Source organism: Silurus meridionalis, chromosome 24, assembly GCF_014805685.1.
Source record: "Silurus meridionalis isolate SWU-2019-XX chromosome 24, ASM1480568v1, whole genome shotgun sequence".
Taxonomy (NCBI): Eukaryota; Metazoa; Chordata; class Actinopteri; order Siluriformes; family Siluridae; genus Silurus; species Silurus meridionalis.
The window spans coordinates 1,080,578-1,102,319 of NC_060907.1; the positions used below are offsets into that span (position 1 = coordinate 1,080,578).

The 21,742-nt window shown below is 43.3% G+C and overlaps 1 protein-coding gene across 2 annotated transcripts; it reads right to left on the reverse strand.

Moving 5' to 3' along the window:
* Nucleotides 1-3,252: 3,252 nt before the first annotated feature.
* On the reverse strand, nt 3,253-14,904 carry LOC124378121 (microfibril-associated glycoprotein 4-like). Of its 2 annotated transcripts, XM_046837653.1 has the most exons (6): nt 14,869-14,904; nt 14,530-14,753; nt 9,831-9,852; nt 9,492-9,588; nt 8,585-8,752; nt 3,253-3,789 (listed from the first exon to the last, which is right to left on the reverse strand). In XM_046837653.1, exons 2-6 carry the CDS (start codon nt 14,742-14,744, stop codon nt 3,512-3,514), a joined length of 780 nt encoding a protein of 259 aa, XP_046693609.1. In that variant the 5' UTR covers nt 14,745-14,753; nt 14,869-14,904; the 3' UTR covers nt 3,253-3,511. The 2 variants fall into 2 exon arrangements, with proteins under 2 accessions (XP_046693609.1, XP_046693608.1); XM_046837652.1 differs by lacking the exons at nt 14,530-14,753; nt 14,869-14,904 and adding an exon at nt 10,192-10,284 and having other exon boundaries at nt 9,831-10,076.
* Between the last annotated feature and the right edge of the window lie 6,838 nt (nt 14,905-21,742).

Sequence of the window (21,742 nt, forward strand, 5' to 3'; positions counted from 1 at the left end):
CATTCACCTCAAAACTGAGATTAGGAATAACTGAGTAATTAGAATTCAATTTCAGCATGAAGAAAAGTTACACAATATAAAAAGAAATATATACCCCCCTGCTGAAAGCACACACGTGTAGAAAGCCTCTGCAGGCTGTAGCTGATGTCAAATTTAGAGATTTAAATAGTACCAAGTTCCAAGTCATTTTTTACTTTTCCGAGTAACATTTACTCAAATAGAATTGAAAACACAGAGGACCAGAACACACAAAGGGCTGGGTAAATATCAAGACCCCAAGCAAAGAAACTGGGACACAGGGGAACTTAAATACACTCAGGAAAAGTGAAGGCAGGTGTCAATAATTATGCGAACAACGAGAGGACAGACCAGCATGGGGACCAGTGTTGGGGGTAACGCATTACAAGTAACATTCGTTACGTAATAATATTACTTTTCTGGAGTAACAAATAAAGTAGCACTTTATAAATTTACACATTAATATCTGAGTTACTTTTTTAATGTGAATTACTTTTCAGTTAAATTATTTTGCATAAAAATAAAATACTGAATTAAAAACAAACATAGTCATGTAGAATCAGAATAATAGTTAAGTGTAGATTATGTGTTGGTGAAAAGCTCTTGTCAAATGCAAAAAAGACCACTTCAAATTTAAAAAATCATCTGCATGCAAAGCACAGCACTACAGATGTGGAAGAGAGAGAGGAATGAAACCGGCACCCCGCCTCAAGCTAAACAACAAAGGCTTGATTTCAGTTCACCTTCACCACCAGGTAAAACAATTAGTTCAACTGAACTCAACAAATTGGTTGCTGCTTTTATACTTGAGGAGATGCAGCCGCTGTCCACTGTGGAGGCGCCACATTTCTTAATATTATCAGCAAAATCAGCAAAAAGGCCGGGGCCATGCTGCCCAATCACAAAATCTTTACAAACTATATGGACAAGGCATATATGGAAATAGAGACAGAACTTTGGGGATTACTGTACACTGGATCGATCCTGTTACTCTGCATCAATAAAAAGCTGCAATCGCCTGCAGATGTTTTCGTGGGAGACACACGTACAGTGGAGATAGAGAGCAAATTCACAGCTTATTTGCTCTTTGTGGTAAGATAACTGCCAAGGTCACTGATGGCGCGAACTTTGTAAAAGGGTTCAGAATGTTTCAAGCTGATGATGAAGCAGGTAATGATGTAGACGAGGATGAGGTCGGAATTGCAAGAGGTTTTATGAAATGATAAGGTATGTTCTCCCTCCACACCACGGGTGTGCATTCCACACCCTTAACCTTATATGCACGAATTACATAGTTACATTTTCTCTCCGGAAGAGCTGTAGCACTACAAAGCTTCTCCAAAAGCGATGTCACGCTCCCCGGTCCCTCTGAAGGCGACGTTGCGGTCCCAAGTCTCTCTGGAGTTGCCGTCATGCTTCAAAGTCCCTCCAAAGGTGATGCTGCGCTTCTACATTCCTCCGAAGGCGCTGTCATGCTTCAAAGTCCGTCTAAAGGCGAAGTCACGGTACATGACTCCTCTGCAGGCGCCATCGTGCTTCTAAGTCCCTCCGAAGGCGTCGAAGGGGGGGTAATGTCATAGATCCTTCTGCCACACCTCCCTCTGAGGCTCTCTCTCAGCCTCTCACGGTGCTAATCGCCTTGCCCCTTTATAAGTTCCCGTTCCGACCTTTCTCGCTGTCAGATCTACTTTGTCATGTCTAGTAAACTACCGGATTCCAGACCGCCAGCATTCCCTGCTGGTTCATGCTCCTTGTTCTGAGTCAAAGGATTACACCTGCCTTACGGATTATACTCGCATTACTGATCATATCCGCTTTATGGATTATACCAGCTATTACGGATTATACCCACATTCTGACTTATTCCCAGGTTACGGTTCGTATTCTGGTTTAGTTTCGGAACGTTAATAAACCAATGATCGAGTTACTCCCGTTTCCTACGCGTGGTCACTGCCCTGACAGCATGTGAGTGCAGTGCTTTTATTTCCTGTTCATTTTGCTGCAGTACAGAATACAAATCTAGGATTCTGCTTGATATTTTCTATGAGGGAGGAGAAATAAATCTGTCTTTTGTGTGATGCTTACATTATTATAATAAATAGCTGCGACTCTGCCTCCTCTGCCATTTAGACGGGGTTGGTGTATGTAACTATAACCAGGAGGACTCGCTTCATTTAATGCTACATATTCATTCAGTTTAATCCATGTTTCTGTCAAACACATTATATTAAACTCCTGGTTGGTAATAATTTCGTTTATAGTCAGCGCTTTTGACGTGAGAGATCTAATATTCAACAATCCTATCTTTAGATCAGAGGTGCTGCTGTGCATTCAGTCCTATTTATCCTGACACCTGCTGCTCATTCATCTACAAAGTTCTCCTACAGTCAGAGAATTCCACCAGAGACCTTCATCCCAACATACGCATGATGAGAGAACATCATCACACATCTTTCTTCGTTCCCCTGGTTTAAAATTAAAACTCTTTTTCCTGTGATTTAGGAACAGCTGAGGTGTGTGATGTAATAAAAAATCTCCTTCTCCAATTTTCTCAATGAGAGACACACTCTTGCTACGTCACACTTCTTATCGTAATGATTTTTTTTTAGGTTTCATGTAGCCTGCCCCAAAAACAAAATGTGTTATTATTATTATTATTATTATTATTATTATTATTATTATTATATTTTCCTTAATATCCATTATTATTGTTATTATTGTTAATTATTATTAATTATTCCATAATATGCATTATTAATTGTATTATTAATTATTTATAATAATAATAAATATTACAGATTTTCATGCATGGATTCTGCTGTAGTATTGTGTTAGATGTTATGAAGGAAGTTAACAGGATTTAAAGGAAATGCCTCAGATTAGAATTCGTATTTTCACCCTTCCTGTTTATTCTTTGAAAACATTTCTTACATTAATAAAAATAGACGGAGTGGAATCCTATCTCAACATAATGCTGTCCTGCAGATGTTTCTGGTGTGATTCTTGAAGCTGAGGTTGGATATTTATCTAAAAGGTTTTCAGAGGTTCTGGACCAACAACTAGGAAGTTTTGATACTTCCAAAGATTTGTGTAATCCATGTACCAGTAATCTTCTACTCCACACATTTGTTAAGCTGGAGACTGGATTCATCTGTGGCTCCAATAATGTTCAGTAAAGCTGCTTTGCACCAGTGATTAGGACTTAAAGTGCAGTTGAGTTTACAATGAAATGTATTTACTGATTATTTCATTCTTTAATGTTGTTTATACAGTTTTCACAAGTACAATGGAAGACACATGATTAACATATTTTGAAAGATAACTTTTTTCCAGAAGTAAAATATTTAGAAAAGGAAATTGAATAGCGTTAAGATTCGAGAGCGTTATAGGAATTATTGATGAGTAGTTTAAGCATTTTACTGCGGTATGGTAGTCAGAGATATTACACATGTTCCTCTCTGTTCTACTCTTTTACCATTCGAGGTCTGGGAAGCTAAAGATTTGTAATATCTTCCAGACCCAACCTTCTGATCTTCATCACAATATTCTTCAGAGAGTAGTAGTTGCCTTTCCAGGTCTGCCACATGATCCCTGTGTTTGCTGTGGCCATATTCCCATGCTTGTACAGGCCATTGGGGTTGGCGAGGTGGCATTGCCCCCAGTAGTAATAGCTGTACCAGAATCCTCCACTGAAAGTGTCTGCACAGTATCCTGTTGGGTCTTTGTCAAAGGTTGAAAACTCTCTTCCGTTTACATAAGACAAAGAATCACCTGGAAAAGACAAAACCGGCAACAATGAGGAAGATACAAACATTCTGGGAAGATGTTCCACTAGGTTGTTGTGGAGATTTGTGGAGATTATTTCAGTCACAAGAGTGTGAGTAAAGTCAGGTAGTGATGTAGGTGAGAAGGTGAGAAGGTCAGGTCAGTGTTCACATTCAAAAGGGGTTGGTGTTCTATAACAGGAGATCTTCCACTCCAAACCATGCAAAGCAGATCTTCTTGGATCTGGCCTTTGTGCACAGGGTTATTGTCATGCTGGAACAGGTTTGAGCCACCTAGTTCAAGTAAGGAAAATATTTTCTGGAAGAACCATATATGGCTGAAAAAGTGAGGTGTCCCAATACATTGCCTGTATAATTTATATATTTAGCTCGTATGAATTCTTAAGGGAATCAATAGTTGTCAGATCTTCTTCTTCTTCTTTCGGCTGCTCCCGTTAGGGGGTGCCACAGCGGATCATCTGTCTCTATAACACCCTGTCCTCTACATGTGCCTCTTTCACACCAACTACCTGCATGTCTTCCCTCACCACATCCATAAACCTCCTCCTTGGCCTTCCTCTTTTCCTCCTTCCTGGTGTCTCCATCCTCAGCATTCTCCTACTGATATACCCCATGTCCCTCCTCTGCACATGTCCAAACCATCTCAATCTCACCTCCCTCACCTTGTCTCCAAAATGTCCTACATGTGCTGTCCCTCTAATAAACTTTATTCTAATCTATCCTCGTCACTCCCAAAAAAACCTTAACATCTACCTCCAGCTCCACCTCCTGCAATTCCTTCTGTCCTTCTCCATACTTCATCAACATTCTCAAAGCAAATAATGCATCTGTGGTGCTCTTCTCGGCATGAAACCATACTGCTGCTCACAGATGGTCACCTCTTCTCTCAGCCTGGCTTCCACTACTCTTTCCCATAACTTCATGGTGTGACTGATCAACTTAATTCCCCTGTAGTTACTGCAGGTCTGCACACTCCTTCTTCATTCCTCAGGCATCCTCTCTCCTTCCAGAATCTTTTTAAAGAATGTTGTTAAAAACTCCATTGCATCTCTGCTAAACATTCTACTGGTATGTCATCTGGTCCAAACAACTCTCCACTCTTCATCCTCTTAATTGCTGCGCTCATTTCCTCCTTACTAATCCTATCTACTTCCTGCTTCACCAACTCCACATCATCCAACCTTCTCTCTCTCTCTCTCTCTCTCTCTCTCTCTCGCTCTCATTTTCCTCATTCATGAGCTGCTCAAAATACTTCCTCCATTTTCTCAACACACTCTCCTCACTAGTCAACACATTTCCATCTCCATCCTTTACTGCTCTAACTTGCAGCACATCCTTCCCAGCTCGATCCCTCTGCCTGGACAATCAGTACAAATCCTTTTCTCCATCATTAGTGTTCAACTTCTCCTACAGCTCCTCATATGCCTTTTCCTTGGCTTTCACCACATCCCTCTTCACCTGCTGCTGCATCTCCTTGTTCTCCTGCCTACTTTTCTCATCACTCTGTCGATTCCAATTCTGTTTCTCCAACCTCTTTCTCCTTCTGCTCTCCTGCACTTCCTCATTCCACCACCACGTCTCTTTATCTTCCTTTTTATTTCCAGATGTTACACCAAGAACCTTTCTAACTGTTTCCTTTATCACTTCTGCAGTAGTTCCACAATCACCTCTTCACCACCACCTGTCTGACCATTCCCAGATATATATGTCAAATATATATAAATATATATATAATTTATACAGTGGAACCCGGTTATCTCGCCCTCGGTTACCTCGACAACCCTATTAAGTCGACGTTTTTGAAGTGGAAACGCCAAATTCTCGCTTTTTCTAAGCATTTTTTATTGGTTATGTCGACTTTTTTTATGTCGCCGAACCCTGATATCTCAAGCGCAAGGGGGGAAAAATTTGCCATTTAACGTCGGTTATCTCGGTGCAGCCGCAGAAAAACTCGCGGAAGTGGCAGAAAAATCAAGTCTTACAGCTGCTACAGGTGTTGTATTGTATACTGGTGAATCTCTACTGTTAGTTAGTGCACATATGCCTTTTGTTGTTAAATGTTATGCGATGAACGGGAGGCGAGAACGTGTTATGACCATCCAAAAGCATAGAATAAACACCGGCAGGATCGGGAGGGGGGGATCCGCGGTGCGCTTTGGGAAGAAAAGAGCAGCCGTTGAGAGAGTGCTGGTGGGAAGACACGTACCGGGATAAACATGCGCGCTAACAACGACCGCCGTGAACCAACATATCCAACAATAACGGACAGTGAGAGTGTGGAAGTTTAAATAGGAGCTGGTGATGATGATAAACGAGCACCATATGTGCGCGATTGAAGCCGGAGCTTCAGAGAAAGCGGCGAGAAAGCACCTGACACGCTGAAGGGGCGAAGGGGCGTGGCAGGTGGATTCCTGACAGATAAACATGTACTGTATGTATTTTTATAGCATGCCTTCATCAAACAAATCGCGGCAACGCTGTTGTGTAAAAAACCCTTCAAAAACACGTGCATGCACATTCTCATTTATTAACGCACATCATGTACATAAAGAAATTTCAAGCACGTTAATATACTGCCGCCATTTTGATATTCGTTTATCTCGATCATTGGTTACCTCGATGCTTTTGGCGACCCCTAGGACATCGACATAACGGGTTCCACTGTATATATATATATATATATATATATATATATATATATATATATATATATATATATATATATATATATATATATATATATATATATATATATATATATATAGATATATATATATTTAATCAAGATATTTTGATAGAACTGTTGTCTTTCAGCAGCTAACTAGCGTCACTAAAACTGAATCCAAGCTTTGAAAATAACTAAAAATACAGGATTTTAAATAATATTACAGCTAAAAATCTGTTTACAAACTCCTTCTGAGTTCATTATGCCAGAGACCTATAGCTTTCAGCTTCAGGTTCATATCTGAGGCAGGGTTTTCCAGACTTTGAGGTAACCCCCTTTGTTAGAATTTGCTTTTCCACAATAGACCCACCATTCATTTTACTTTTATATCACAACCACAACAATAACCTCCAGGAGCTATGGCTAACACAAACTTCCTCCAGGGCATGATGCCAACCATCTTTAGAAATTGGTGCTCCAATACATGAAAGTGCTCTCCACCAATTTCCACATGCACTAGATATCTGACTCCTATGAGTGGTCAGTGTTGCTTTGTGGCACAGAGGAGAAAGAGAGAGAGAGAGAGAGAGAGAGAGAGAGAGAGAGAATGCCTCTTCCACCCACAGAGCATGTTTGAAGTTTGTTCGCACTAACTCCTGGCCTCAGATTGCTGTGTCATTGTCACAAACATTTACCTATGAAATCTTAAAACCTTATTTACATGTATGGCTTTTGATACCCTTTTACAGAGTGACTTACATTTATCTCATTCATGCAACTATAATCGTCTCAGGGGAAAACTACCCCACCACGCCACCAGGGGGAGCCTTCACCAGAGTTCTGAGCACTTCCGGCTTGCATGATTACCTCCCTGTTTTTAGCTGTTTAACCAGTGCTTAAGCTAAACCATGATGCGTATTTGTGTTTGCCACTGCCCCGTTACCGAGGCGTTTACTTCCATAGTCTCTCGTGTCTTGACCTTTACCTGCTCATTGGCTGATTCTTGTCTTGCTTTCTGTATTTATTGGATTTTGTTTGGATTTAAACTCATGTCCTTCGAATCCAAAAACCAATGTGCGTTAACCCCTAAACTTACACCTCGGGTGCTAGAAAATGCAGACTAGAGAAGGACATTATTGCCTCTTTTTTGTTCACAATTATTATATGGCATAACATATTTTCTTTCAGCTTCTCCCATTAGGGGGCGCCACAGCAGATCCTCCGCATGTTTGATTTGGCACATGTTTTTACGCTGGATGCCCATCCTAATGCAACCCCCCCAATTTATCCGGGCTTGGGACCGGCACTGAGAGTGTCTGGGGTTGGTTCCCTGACCAGGGATCGAACCCAGGCCGCAGCGGTGAGAGCGCCACATCCTAACCACTAGACCACCAGGGAACCTTATATGGCATAACATAAAGGAAAGAAACCATTTCAAGGAGAAAAACAAAAACAATTTGGTTAGATATGGTGAAGAAATACATATACAATATAATCAAAAGTATTGGGGGAACAGAATTGTTCAGCTATTTGAAGTTCTTCATTAAAATACGAACACAAAATCGGAGGCACAAAGTTCTACAGGATGCCCCTGTGCACAAAGCCAGTAAAGGATCTCGAGTGACCTGCTTTAGAGCTTTCATCTCAACCCTGTTGAACACTGACTCAACCCCAAATCTGCACAAAATCTAGTGGAACATCTTCCCAGAAGAGTGGAGCTCATTATAACAGCACATGGAGAAGTTTTAAAAGTACAACCCAATCTTTTAAAGACTGTCATTAGGTTTGTGGTCTGAATGCTCATGGGTATATTTATTTATTGTGTTAAATCTTATGACATATACTCAGCTTTGAGGTCAACCTTTTAGTTGGTCGGTTCAGCTGATGGATATTGATGTGCAGCAGATCACGTTCAACTCTTTCCTGCTCCTATTACAATTTCATTTAATGTGAATTGATTCAATTTATTACAATTTGTTCTTTTATCGATTGCTCAGTCATTTGACTGCTTCATCACAGCATATCAGTGATTTTAGAATGTGTCCTGTCCAAATTAAGTCTTATCAAAAGTATCTCTGCTGTATGACTTATAAGTTGTTATTATTTATCTGCTCACCTGCTCCTCCATCGATGTATCCACCAATATTCAGCCTGTAATTGTTGGACTCCGGGTCAATGTAGAAAAAAGTGTACTGGGCGTAGGCATTGCCGTCCTCAAAATCCTCTATGTTCACTTTCAGCTGATATTTCTCCCTGTAGGTCATCAGGAAGATGTTCCTCAAACCTGGAAATGATCAAGTCATTCTGATTTAATGTAGACACACATCGTGTTGGAGAACCAGTACATTAACAAGTTTCTCCAGTGAATCAATCTTCAGAACTGACTTGTTCTTCCCTTCGGCAATTATTATATTATACGGTCTTTCAGACACCCAGCAAAACAATAAACCATAAAATATCAGGATGCGCTGAATCGAGTGCTCTTCTACGTGCTGCTGAAGAATGAGCATGGAGGCCATCATGTTTAATCAAAGCTGTGATTAATATGACCATTACAACTTCATCTATTTATAAAGCTAGATTTCAGTAATAATACAGTAAAACCGCAATAAACAGACACCACACAAAAAATGCTATTTTATGTTTACAGTACTGCACTGTATTAACATTTTACTTCATTTTATAATTATTTCAACATAAAACTCTATAAAAACAATTTAAGTGTTTTGGTCTATCATGCTCCCCGCGAGAGACCGGAAAAATCAGCCAAACTAATGCGCTATGTGGCAAATGCAATTCCGCGAAAAAACTGATTTAATTCAACTCTCTGACATCTTCACATTTGTAATCATCATATTATTTTTTAAGGTTAACAAACAGTGTTTGGGTTTAAATGTTAAATGCTGCTGAAGAATTCTGTCTCTGATGCTTCTGATCCAATAATTCTGGAAATATATTTGAATAATTTATTAGATTTTGTTTATTCATTTCAACAATTCCATAATTCCACAGTGGTCTCTTACCTATCCAATATTCACCATTGGCATCACCAAATCCATTCTTGTACTGCTCCCATGGCTGGTAGAAACTCACATTACCATCAATTCTCCTCTGAATCACCTGGTTGGTGGATTATAAAATATCACATTTACATTTATTGTAAATACATTTATATTTATCAAGAACACAATCTTAGCTACCAAAGCTACCACTTCCCCCGGCACGGTGTACATATCAAAACTAAACAATAAAGAGAAAAATGTACATTTTATAAAATCTAAAGCAAAGAAACTGTTCCCTCATGCTAATCCTGCATTACAGTATTTTCATAAAACATTAAACAGATTCATGTTCTCACTCACAGTCCATTTCCCATCCTGGTGGCTGTTGTTTTCTCCACAGCCCATATCACAGTACACCGTCACCGGTTCATCAGGACCCGCGGGGTAAATGGTGTACACTCCACTGGGAACTGAAGCGCTTTTATTTGTGCTTATCTTCAGGTTGTAAACGTCTTCACAATCCAGCGGCAGGGAAATGTTGATGACTGGAGCCGAGTGGACCAGCGAGGTCACCGCTACCATCAGCAACACCAGCATGGCTTTATTCTGCAAGAATCACTCTTAGATTAAATATCAAAAATGATATTAATAATAAAACTTTCCATCATCTAAAACAGTAAATATTCCACAACAACAGTTTAACTTTGGTTATGACCCTCACCTGTGCTGATACTAATGTACAGGAGTCACAGCAGTCGACTGCAAACTGATTCACCTGCGACATTTTCGTCTCTTTTATATTGATTTGTTACCATCGTTGCAAAAATACCCAAATATTCTAGAATGAAGGTGGAGCTGGAGGAAATCTGCCATTAACAATGCATTCCTCTATTTCTTAAACACTGAACTGTTGTATTACATTGTAATGGAACTCACTCTATTCAGATTTATAATGTTTTAAGTTTATTACACAAAGGGAACTGTTTATTTCCACACCCAAGCTATTTACAGCCACACAAACTATACTTCAGCTGAGCTTCTGGTTCTTCAACATTCCTGCCTCATCTTGCATTGTGTGTGGGTTTTGTTTCCAAATCAATTTTTTTCATTATGTTTGAGGCCCCAGTTAGACGTAGTGCTTTCTGTGGATGAAAAGATTCAAAGATGAGGGTGGAGTTAAAAATCGATTTTCTCCATTTTTTACAAAACATTTCACTTCACCACGCTCCCTCAGATCATCCAGCACTGCTCCACTGGTTCCACCATCTCTCAGGGTAACAGTCAAGTCAAGTTTATTTCTATTGCGCTTTTCACAACAGACATTGTCTCAAAGCAGCTTTACACAAATCAACAGTGAAGGTGAATGTTGTGTGTTTATCCCTGATGAGCAGCCATGGTGACTGTGGCAAGGAAAAACTCCCTTAGATGTAATGAGGAAGAAACCTTGAGAGGAACCAGACTCAAAAGGGGAACCCATCCTCATTTGGGTGACATCAAGAGTTTGATCATAAATCTTTCAACACTACAGAACACTGGAGAGTGAGAACTAACATGAGTACTGGAGTATAAGATTATAAGTGATGTTCTTTCTACAGTCTTATACAGTCTTTATGGTTATAAAACTAGGAGCTACTGAGCAACTCAAAAAATAGCTCAACATTTGTGATCATCACAGATCCAGGTAGGTATACATCACAACTCTTTTCTGGCACCATGGTGGAATGCACTCCCCCTAGCTGTCTGAGTCATTGAATATCATCAAAGGATGGGTAAAGTTCTACTTCTTCATCAAACAACCCAAGAACATCTAAAATGCCTAAATGCCTGCTAAAATGCCTTACATGTAAATGGTTATGAAAAAAAGAACACATTTCATTTAAATGGACTACATCCGACTCCAGCAAACCACACGGCGAGAGTTTAGAGACTGTTGCGTCTTTGTTTTCACGGAGACGTGGCTCAGCGACAGAGTTCCGGACGCCGCCATCCAGCTAGACGCGCTAACCGTGTTTCGAGCCGACAGAAACACAGCTCTATGCGGTAAGACTCGCGGTGGTGGCGTGTGTTTATATCAACACGGAATGGTGTAAGAACTCTGTGCTTGTTTCATGCTACTGCTCATCGCTAGTGGAGTTTGTGACTGTTAGATGCAGACCTTTTATTTACCACGGAATTCACCACAGTTTACATCGTCGGAGTGTACATTCCTCCCAGTGCTAATGCTAAGAGGCACTGAGTGAACTCTACGGCGCTATTAGCGACCTGCAGAATGCTCACCCGACGGATTGTTTATTATCGCCGGAGATTTCAACCATGCGAATCTCAAGACTGTGCTTCCTAAACTCCATCAGCATGTGGACTTTTCAACGAGAGGAGCGAACACGCTGGATCTTGTTTACACAAACATCCCCGGCGTATCGTGTGGAGCCCGCCCCATCTCGGATACTCAGACCACTGCTCTGTTATGTTGATTCCAGCATACAGACCGCTCATCAGACGCTCTAAACCGGTTCTGAAACAGGTGAAAACCTGGCCAGAAGGAGCTACTTCTGCTCTTCAGGACTGTTTTGAGTGCACTGACTGGGACATGTTTAGAGAGGCTGCAACCTCGGCGATTCCATCAACTTGGAAGAGTACACATCATCAGTGACCTGCTACATCAGCAAGTGCGTTGACGATGTGACCATCTCCAAGTCCATCACTACACGCTCCAATCAGAAGCCGTGGATGACTGCAAATGTGCGTGCGCTGTTGAAACAAAGAGACTCTGCCTTCAGAACAGGGGACAAGGCGGCCTTAAAACAGCAAGGGCCAAACTGTCTCGTGCCATCAGAGAGGCAAAGCGCGCGCACGCGAAGAAAATCCACGACCACTTCCAGGACAGTGGAGACACTCGGCGCATGTGGCAGGGCATCCAGGTGATCACGAATTACAAGACCACATCACCTGCTTGTGACCGTGACGCCTCCCTCCCAGATGCGCTGAACGACTTCTACGCCCGGTTTGAGGTACAGAACAACGTGGTGGCGAGGAAGACCATCCCTCCTCCCACTGACCAGGTGCTCTGTCTAACCACAGCTGAAGTGAGGAAAACTCTATGCAGAGTTAACCCACGGAAGTCTGCTGGACCTGACAACATTCCTGGCAGAGTGCTCAGAGAATGTGCAGAACAACTAGCAGATGTCTTCACTGACATCTTCAACATCTCCCTGAGCAGTAACGTTGTTCCCACGTGCCTCAAGACAACGACTATCGTTCCTGTGCCAAAGAAATCGACTGTCTCCTGCCTCAATGACTATCGTCCCGTCGCGCTCACTCCCATCGTGATGAAGTGCTTGAGAGGCTTGTCATGAGGCACATCAAGACACAGCTTCCACCTCCCTGGACCCAATGCAGTTTGCGTATCGTCCAAACCGTTCCACGGACGATGCCATCTCCACAACCCTTCATCTGGCCCTCACCCACCTGGATAACAAGGACTCATATGTACGAATGCTGTTCATTGATTTCAGCTCAGCATTCAACACAATCATTCCTCAGCACCTGATCGAGAAGCTGAACCTTCTGGGCCTGAACACCTCTCTGCAACTGGATCCTGGATTTCCTGACTGGGAGACCTCAGGCAGTCCGGATCGGGAACAGCATCTCCAGCACCACCACACTGAGCACTGGAGCCCCTCAAGGCTGTGTGCTCAGTCCACTGCTGTTCACTCTGCTGACTCACGACTGTGCACCAACGCACAGCTCAAATCATATCATCAAGTTCGCTGATGACACGACCGTGGTGGGTCTAATCAGCAGGAACGATGAGTCAGCATATAGAGAAGAGGTGAAACGGTTAACTGCCTGGTGTGGAGCAAACAACCTGTCTCTGAACGTGGACAAAACGAAAGAGATGGTTGTGGACTTCAGGAGAGCTCAGAGCGACCAATCTCCACTGATTATCGATGGATCCTCTGTGGAGATCGTCAAGAGCACCAAATTCCTTGGTGTTCATCTGGCGGACAACCTCACCTGGTCACTTAACACCAGCTCCATCACCAAGAAAGCCCAGCAGCGTCTATACTTTCTGAGAAGGCTGAGGAAAGCCCACCTCCTCCCCCATCCTGTCCATGTTCTACAGAGGGACCATTGAGAGCATTCTGAGCAGCTGCATCACTGCCTGGTTTGGGAATTGCACCGTCTCGGATCGCAAGACCCTACAGAGGATAGTGAGGACAGCTGAGAAGATCATCGGAGTCTCTCCCTCTATCATGGACATTTACACCACACGCTGCATCCGCAAAGCACACAGCATTGTGGACGATCACACACACCGTCACACGCATACTTCACCCTCCTACCATCAGGAAAACGGTTCCAAGCATTCGGCCGCAACAACAAGACTGTGTAACAGTTTCTTCCCACAAGCCATCAGGCTTCTCAACACACAGAACTGAACAGAACTCACACACACTCACACACACTCACTTACACACACACACACACACACTCACTGTGTGTTACTGTTACTGAACTGAACTGTACAACCTGGACTAAACACATTCATCACTCATCTCGATCCACTCCATCACCATTTATATATTTATTATTATTTATACTATATTCAGTACAATGTTTATATTCAGTACAATGTTTACATGCTGTTTTTGCACCTTTTATACTACAGTATAATGTTTACATGCTGTCTTTGCACCTCCTTGCTGCTGTTTTTGCACTACATTGCTCTTTCTGTTTGTATTTTCTCCTGGGTATAGTTTTACATTCACCTCACACAGTACTGTATATGTAAGTATACAGTAGGTTTACTAGTCGGCGCTATACTTGGTTTTTGTCTTTTGTCTTGTCTTGTGTTGTCTGTCTGCACTCTGTCTGTCTGTACTGTTCTTTTGTTTGCACTGTTTGCACCAGGCTGCACTCGATGCACTTTATGTTGTTTTGTTGTTTTTGTGTAGCACCAGGGTTCCGGAGGAACGTTGTTTCGTTTTTACTGTGTACTGTGTACCACTGTGTATAGTAAAAATGACAATAAAAGCCACTTGACTTGACTTGACTTGACTTGTTGTTTTCTCCACAGCCCATATCACAGTACACCATCACCGGTTCATCAGGACCCGCGGGGTAAATGGTGTACACTCCACTGGGAACTGAAGCGCTTTTATTTGTGCTTATCTTCAGGTTGTAAACGTCTTCACAATCCAGCGGCAGGGAAATGTTGATGACTGGAGCCGAGTGGACCAGAGAGGTCACCGCTACCATCAGCAACACCAGCATGGCTTTATTCTGCAAGAATCACTCTTAGATTAAATATCAAAAATGATATTAATAATAAAACTTTCCATCATTTAAAACAGTAAATATTCCACAACAACAGTTTAACTTTGGTTATGACCCTCACCTGTGCTGATACTAATGTACAGGAGTCACAGCAGTCGACTGCAAACTGATTCACCTGCGACATTTTCGTCTCTTTTATATTGATTTGTTACCATCGTTGCAAAAATACCCAAATATTCTAGAATGAAGGTGGAGCTGGAAATCTGCCATTAACAATGCATTCCTCTATTTCTTAAACACTGAACTGTTGTATTACATTGTAATGGAACTCACTCTATTCAGATTTATAATGTTTTAAGTTTATTACACAAAGGAACTGTTTATTTCACACCCAAGCTATTTACAGCCACACAAACTATACTTCAGCTGAGCTTCTGGTTCTTCAACATTCCTGCCTCATCTTGCATTGTGTGTGGGTTTTGTTTCCAAATCAATTTTTTTCATTATGTTTGAGGCCCCAGTTAGACGTAGTGCTTTCTGTGGATGAAAAGATTCAAAGATGAGGGTGGAGTTAAAAATCGATTTTCTCCATTTTTTACAAAACATTTCACTTCACCACGCTCCCTCAGATCATCCAGCACTGCTCCACTGGTTCCACCATCTCTCAGGGTAACAGTCAAGTCAAGGTTATTTCTATTGCGCTTTTCACAACAGACATTGTCTCAAAGCAGCTTTACAGAAATCAACAGTGAAGGTGAATGGTGTGTATTTATCCCTGATGAGCAGCCGTGGAGACTGTGGCAAGAAAAAACTCCCTTAGATGTAATGAGGAAGAAACCTTGAGAGGAACCAGACTCAAAAGGGGAACCCATCCTCATTTGGGTGACATCAAGAGTTTGATCATAAATCTTTCAACACTACAGAACACTGGAGAGTGAGAACTAACATGAGTACTGGAGTATAAGATTATAAGTAATGTTCTTTCTACAGTCTTATACAGTCTTTATAGTTATAAAACTAGGAGCTACTGAGCAACTCAAAAAATAGCTCAACATTTGTGATCATCACAGATCCAGGTAGGTATACATCACAACTCTTTTCTGGCACCATGGTGGAATGCACTCCCCCTAGCTGTCTGAGTCATTGAATATCATCAAAGGATGGGTAAAGTTCTACTTCTTCATCAAACAATTATACTAGAACCCAGTGAACCCAAGAACATCTAAAATGCCTAGATGCCTGCTAAAATGCCTTACATGTAAATGGTTATGAAAAAAAGAACACATTTCATTTAAATGAACTACATAAATTCAACTACATTTTATATCTTGGATGGTCTACTTGAGTTTTAGGAACAGCAATTCTTCTAGATACTGAATGAACAAGCTGTGAACATACAGCTACATCTATATTTCTCCATTCTTGAAGAACAAAGTCTGATCCTGGATGCAGGATGGAGAATAAAGTTTAACTTGTCTTTCAAAACTCTACACAAATGTTCTTCTGGGTGGAGATCTGGTGACATGCTTGGCCATTGAATCTCCTTCTCCTTGTTCTTTCTCTGAAACAAAACTGTGACCTTAGATGAACATTAAAGAGCGGTTATCGTTCTCACATCACAAAATACACTTGATGATCTGTTAACTTACATGGACCACCTGGAAGTCTCAGTGAGCTTTCCAAAAGTGCATCCTTTTCAATGTATTTATTTTTTAAAACTTCTTTCTCAAATCTTGTGACGTTTCTTTTCCATGTGGTTCCATTATGTCAGCATTATAGCGGAGTGAATTTTCTCTCATTAGGAGAACTCTTAACTGTCAAGTAACCTGTTTATAAAAACCATCTGCTGGTGAATTCCTGTTAATTACACACTTTATTTTTAGTTTTTTTTCTTCTGACACGTTCATTTAGATGATCTTAAATTATTTTGTGATAATAGTTTCAATAGTTTTCGGTACTTATTAATCTAATTTATAACCAATAATCCATATTTGCACAAATATTCAATTGTATAGAATTCCATAAAAATCATATATGGTTTTCGGCTTATACAGAATCAAACATTGGTATTTAATGTGGTCTAAGAGAATGATGTCAAACACAATCACATCGCTGTAGTGAAACTCAAAGCTACACTATTGTACCTTCTCCAACTCTCCAAACACACCACCTCACCCCTGACTCTTACATCATAACTAAACACAGCTGTACCTTTGCGGTGTGTGATTGGGTGTGTTTCATGTGTCATCTGAAGAACTTGAACACTATAGTAAAAAGAGGAAAGTTAAAACATGGCTTGCATCTTGGAGGGCGGTGTGCACCTCATGCTATGGTGCTCGTCCCTCCCCGGCAACACCGGGAGGCCGGTCTGTCGGCCCTGCCACAGGGTGTTCAGAATAACTCCCTTATTCCACCCGAAAGTTCATTGCGGATGGGGGTCATCTGCTGCCTCTCAGGGGGCTTCAACGGCCGCAGTACGCTGCTCCTGCCGTTCGGGTTCAGAAGGACTGTCTGCTAACCCTACCACAGGTCGTGTTCAGGGCGCAGCTTTCTCCAGCGGTTTGCCCCCCGTATTCCGCCCGTATGATCACTGCGCTCTGAGTGGGCCCGAGGGGTTGGTTCTCCCTGTGGAGACTTTCTGTCAGTCTGGAGGGCTGCCTGGAGTCTCTCGGGGGTCCTGCGCGATTCAGTTCACGTCTTTTCCTCCCTGGTTCAACGGGGTGTGTCCCACCCTGGTGGGACCCGTGCAGGCTCTGGTTCTGGGACAGGAGGTGCATGCTCTCCTGAGGAAACAGGCCATCGAGGTGGTTCCCTCCTCCTTGTTCAGAGAGTCAGGCTGCTACAGCCTGTGCTTCATTGTTCCGAAGAAGGACGGTGGGTTGCATCCCATTCTGGATCTCCACTCCTTGAACCACTTACTTTTGAGGCTCGGGTTCAGGTTTCTCGTTTAGAGAGGTCGTGTCTCAGGTCAAGTCCGAGGACTGATTTGTCATACGCTAGATCTGGAGGTTGCATGCTCCCACGCAGCCGTCCTTCACCGCACACGGGAGGTTCCTGAGGTTGCTTTCAGGGCGAAGCTTACCAATACCGGTCCTTCCGTTCGGCCTAGCGCTCTCCCCCGTGCCTTCACAAAGTGCGTGAACGTGACCCCACTGTGGCTTCAGGGCATCTGCATTTTGTATTATATCGATGATTGGTTGATGTTGGTTTGTTAGAGCACCAGGCAGTTCGGCATTGAGATGCTGTTCTCGCCTGCATGAAGGTACTGGGGTTCAGACTGAAACGCCGGGTAGAGTGTACTTTCCCCAGCGCGGAGAACCACTTTGTAGTTATCCTCACTGCAGTCAGGAGGGTAGGTGCAGGCCAGCCAGTCACTGTGAGGCAGTTCCAGAGGCTGCTGGGTCTCATGTCGGCAGCGTCCAGTGTATTTCCACTCGGCCTTCTCTGCATGTGGCCCCTCCAGTGGTGGATCTGGGGCAGGAGGGTTCTCCCCCAGAGGGAGTCTGTATCGTACCATCAAGGTCTCGCGGTGTGCCCTTTGAGCCTTGGTTGCATGGTAGGACCCTACGTTCTGTCCCGAGGCCCCGTTTTAGGGACTCCTTGTCGTTGCGTAATGCTAACGATGAACGCTTCCCTGAGGGGGTGGGGAGCGGTCATGAGTGCCCGCTCCGCCCAGGGTCTGTGGAGCGGCCCATGTCTCTTGTGGCACATAGGTTGCCAGGAGATGCTGGCAGTGTTGTTGGGGTTACAACACTTCCTCCCAGTCCTTAGAGATCGATATGTGTTGGTCCGCAAGGACAATACTGCGGTGGTCTCGTACATCAACCACCAGGGGGGCCTCCGGTCTCGCCCTTGCAAACAACTGGCGCGGGAGGTCCTCTTGTGGTCCCGGGACGAACTCCTCTCATTTAGAGCCGTTTACATCCCGGGACGGTTTGATGTCTGAGCAGACGCCCTGTCGAGACATTGGCTGCCATGGGACGGTCTTGGCCGAGGCTATGCCTGTACGCCTTTCCCCCGATCGCGCTGCTCTCTGGAGTTCTGAAATGAGTTCGCCGGGAGGAAGTCTGTCTCCTCCTGGTAGCACCTCAATGGCGGGCGGAACCCTGGTTCACCCCCGCCCGGAGTTGTGGAGGCTGTGGCCTCTGAGGGGGCACGTTCATAGCGGCTGTTCTCTCTACCGGGGTAGTGAGACCCTTCTCCACTCCAGAGCTCCCTCCACGAGGAGGTCGTACGCAGCACGATGGTGACTGTTCGTGTCACGTGTGAGCACCATGACTTGCACCCAGTTAACTGCCCGGTCGGTTCAGTTCTGGAGTTTTTGCAGGTACAGTTTGCTGCAGGGTTAACCCCTTTGACCCTGAGGGTTCTCGTGTTCGCTGGGTAGGTCCCATTGGTGACACGTTTCCTCCACGGCACCCGGAGGCTGTGGCCCAGGACGTAACTCAGAGTGCCTGTCTGGGACTTGCCAGTTGCCTCATCCCGCTTGGAGTTGCCCCCTGGCATGGCCAGAGTGTTTCTTTACACGAGGCTGGGTGCTCCCACACGATGTGTCGTGTTACAGGCATTCTGCCCTCCTCTGTTTATAGCCCCCGACCAGGGGTTACGAGGCCCGGCTGAGTCCAGTGCGAGCACTGGGTGCTTATCTCCACAGGACGAGTCCTTGGAGGTGGTCGGTGCAGCTGTTCGGCTGCGAGTCCTGGTCCCTGCTCCGATCGCGGTCAGGGCTCGCTCCACTGGAGTGTGGCGGCCTCTACGGCCTAGTCCGCTGGAGTATCACTCTGGGACGTCTGTGACGCTGCGGGTTGGTCCACCCCGCTGACCTTTGTCAGGTTCTATGGCCTTGACCTCAGAGCCACCCTGGGCTCCTCTGTCCTGCGTGCTGGTGCCGAGGCCCTCACTCTCTCGGCAGGGTCTGGTCATTGTGGCGTGATTGGACACTCGTTCCCATAGCGTTTCGACGCAGCTCGAGTTCCTGAAGGGGAACGTCTCTAGGTTACGAACGTAACCCTAGTTCCCCGAGGGAACGAGACGCTGCGTCTCTGTGCCACACTCCCTGCATCCCTGTGGCGCTTACCTTCTCTCTTTGCAGAAGCTAATGTCGCTACCACCGCACAGCCATCTTGTAGCTTCTTGGTTTACGCGACGTCGCCTGTCTATGACGTCACAGCTTGCCTATTGGCTAGATTTCACACGTGGTTCAGAGCATGGTCACGCAGGGGCGTTCCCATAGCGTTTAAAGCAGCGTCTCGTTCCCTCGGGGAACTAGGGTTACGTTCGTAACCCAAAGACGTTCCCTGAGGGAATGAGACGCTGCGTCGGAAACACTTTGGGAATGCGACTGCGTTGTCCATTCTCTGAATAATGTGTGTAATCAGTCAAAATTGGAGGCAGGCTGTCACCGGCGGGGTGAAATCATGACCAGGAAGTTTAAAACGCACATGGAGTGAAACGAATGTGTATCATAGAGACGCAGCGTCTCATTCCCTCAGGGAACTAGGGTTACATACGTAACCTAGAGAGGTTCCTTTCAGGGACTCGAGCTGCGTCGGAACGCTTTGGGAATGAGAGTCCAATACCCCCACACTGACCAGTCCCTGACCAGTGTGAAAGAGCACAGCTAGGCTGAAGGACAGAGGTGCCAGGAGTGGGACACTCCAGAGGACCAAGTCTTAGAGGCTACCACACTCCGGGTCGAGTGAGCTCTGACCCCGAATAGAGCGGGGAGACCGCAGGACACATAAGAGGATGCAATAGCATCAATAATCCATCTGCTGAGGGTCTGCTTATGAGCAGGAAGTCCTCTCCTCGGAGGGCCGTAGCAGATGAACATTTGTTCCGACTTCCTCCAAGGACTTGTCCTATAGACATTAAGGTCCAGTGCTTGAACCGGGCACAGCCTGTTCAAACTCTTCTGGTCTGCAGTCTGGAATGGACCAGGCAGCCGCATTCCCAAAGCGTTTCGACGCAGCTCAAGTTCTTGAAAGGGAACTCTATGGTGTGTTTCGGGTCTTTCATTAGTCCATTAGGGGTCGCTAAATACATATGATTACAGCATACTGCTGGTGCTGGTTCAAGCATGAAACAATATACTGCATTGTTTAAATATATTTATCCTATTAGCCTCACCACAGCTTTTGGGACTTAAAGATGAAAATGCCCTACCTAAATTTAAATGTTAACACTTCCATACTAAATTTTAATATCTTTTAAAAGAAGACAAATTGGGCTTTACTGTACATCATTCAAAGTTGATATTGTTAAAAAAGATAATAAGTTATAGATGATGAAATACCTTAAATTTAAATTTCCTGCATTTAGTTTTTTTTATTTCATATAAAAAAAAACATGAAATCAGTCCTGGAGCACTTCAGAAAAGTACTGGGTTGTAAGCCACATGTCACATAAGTTTAAATTACATCTAGATTTTAATCTACTAGTGTAGATGTTTGGAGTCTTAACTGGGTTTCTTACTTTAGTATCTCACTTTTATTGAATATGTGCAATTAGGCACACTGTATGAAAGGGTGATATGATGTTCAATTAACAATTAACACATGTGGAATTATATACATAACAAAAAAGTGTGAAACAACTGAAAATATGTCATATTGTAGGTTGTTCAAAGTAGCCACCTTTTGCTTAGATTACTGCTTTGCACACTCTTGGCATTCTCTTGATGCCTACTTTGAAGAACCTACAATATGACATATTTTCAGATTACTTTTTTGTTATGTATATAATTCCACGTGTTAATTCATAGTTTTGATGCCTTCAGTGTGACTCTACAATTTTCATAGTCATGAAAATAAAGAAAACTCTTTGAATGAGAAGGTGTGTCCAAACATTTGGTCTGTACTGTATATATAATATATATAAACTTTTGGTCTGTACTGTATATATAATATATATACAGTACAGACCAAAAGTTTGACACACATATATATATATATATATATATATATATATATATATATATATATATATATATATAT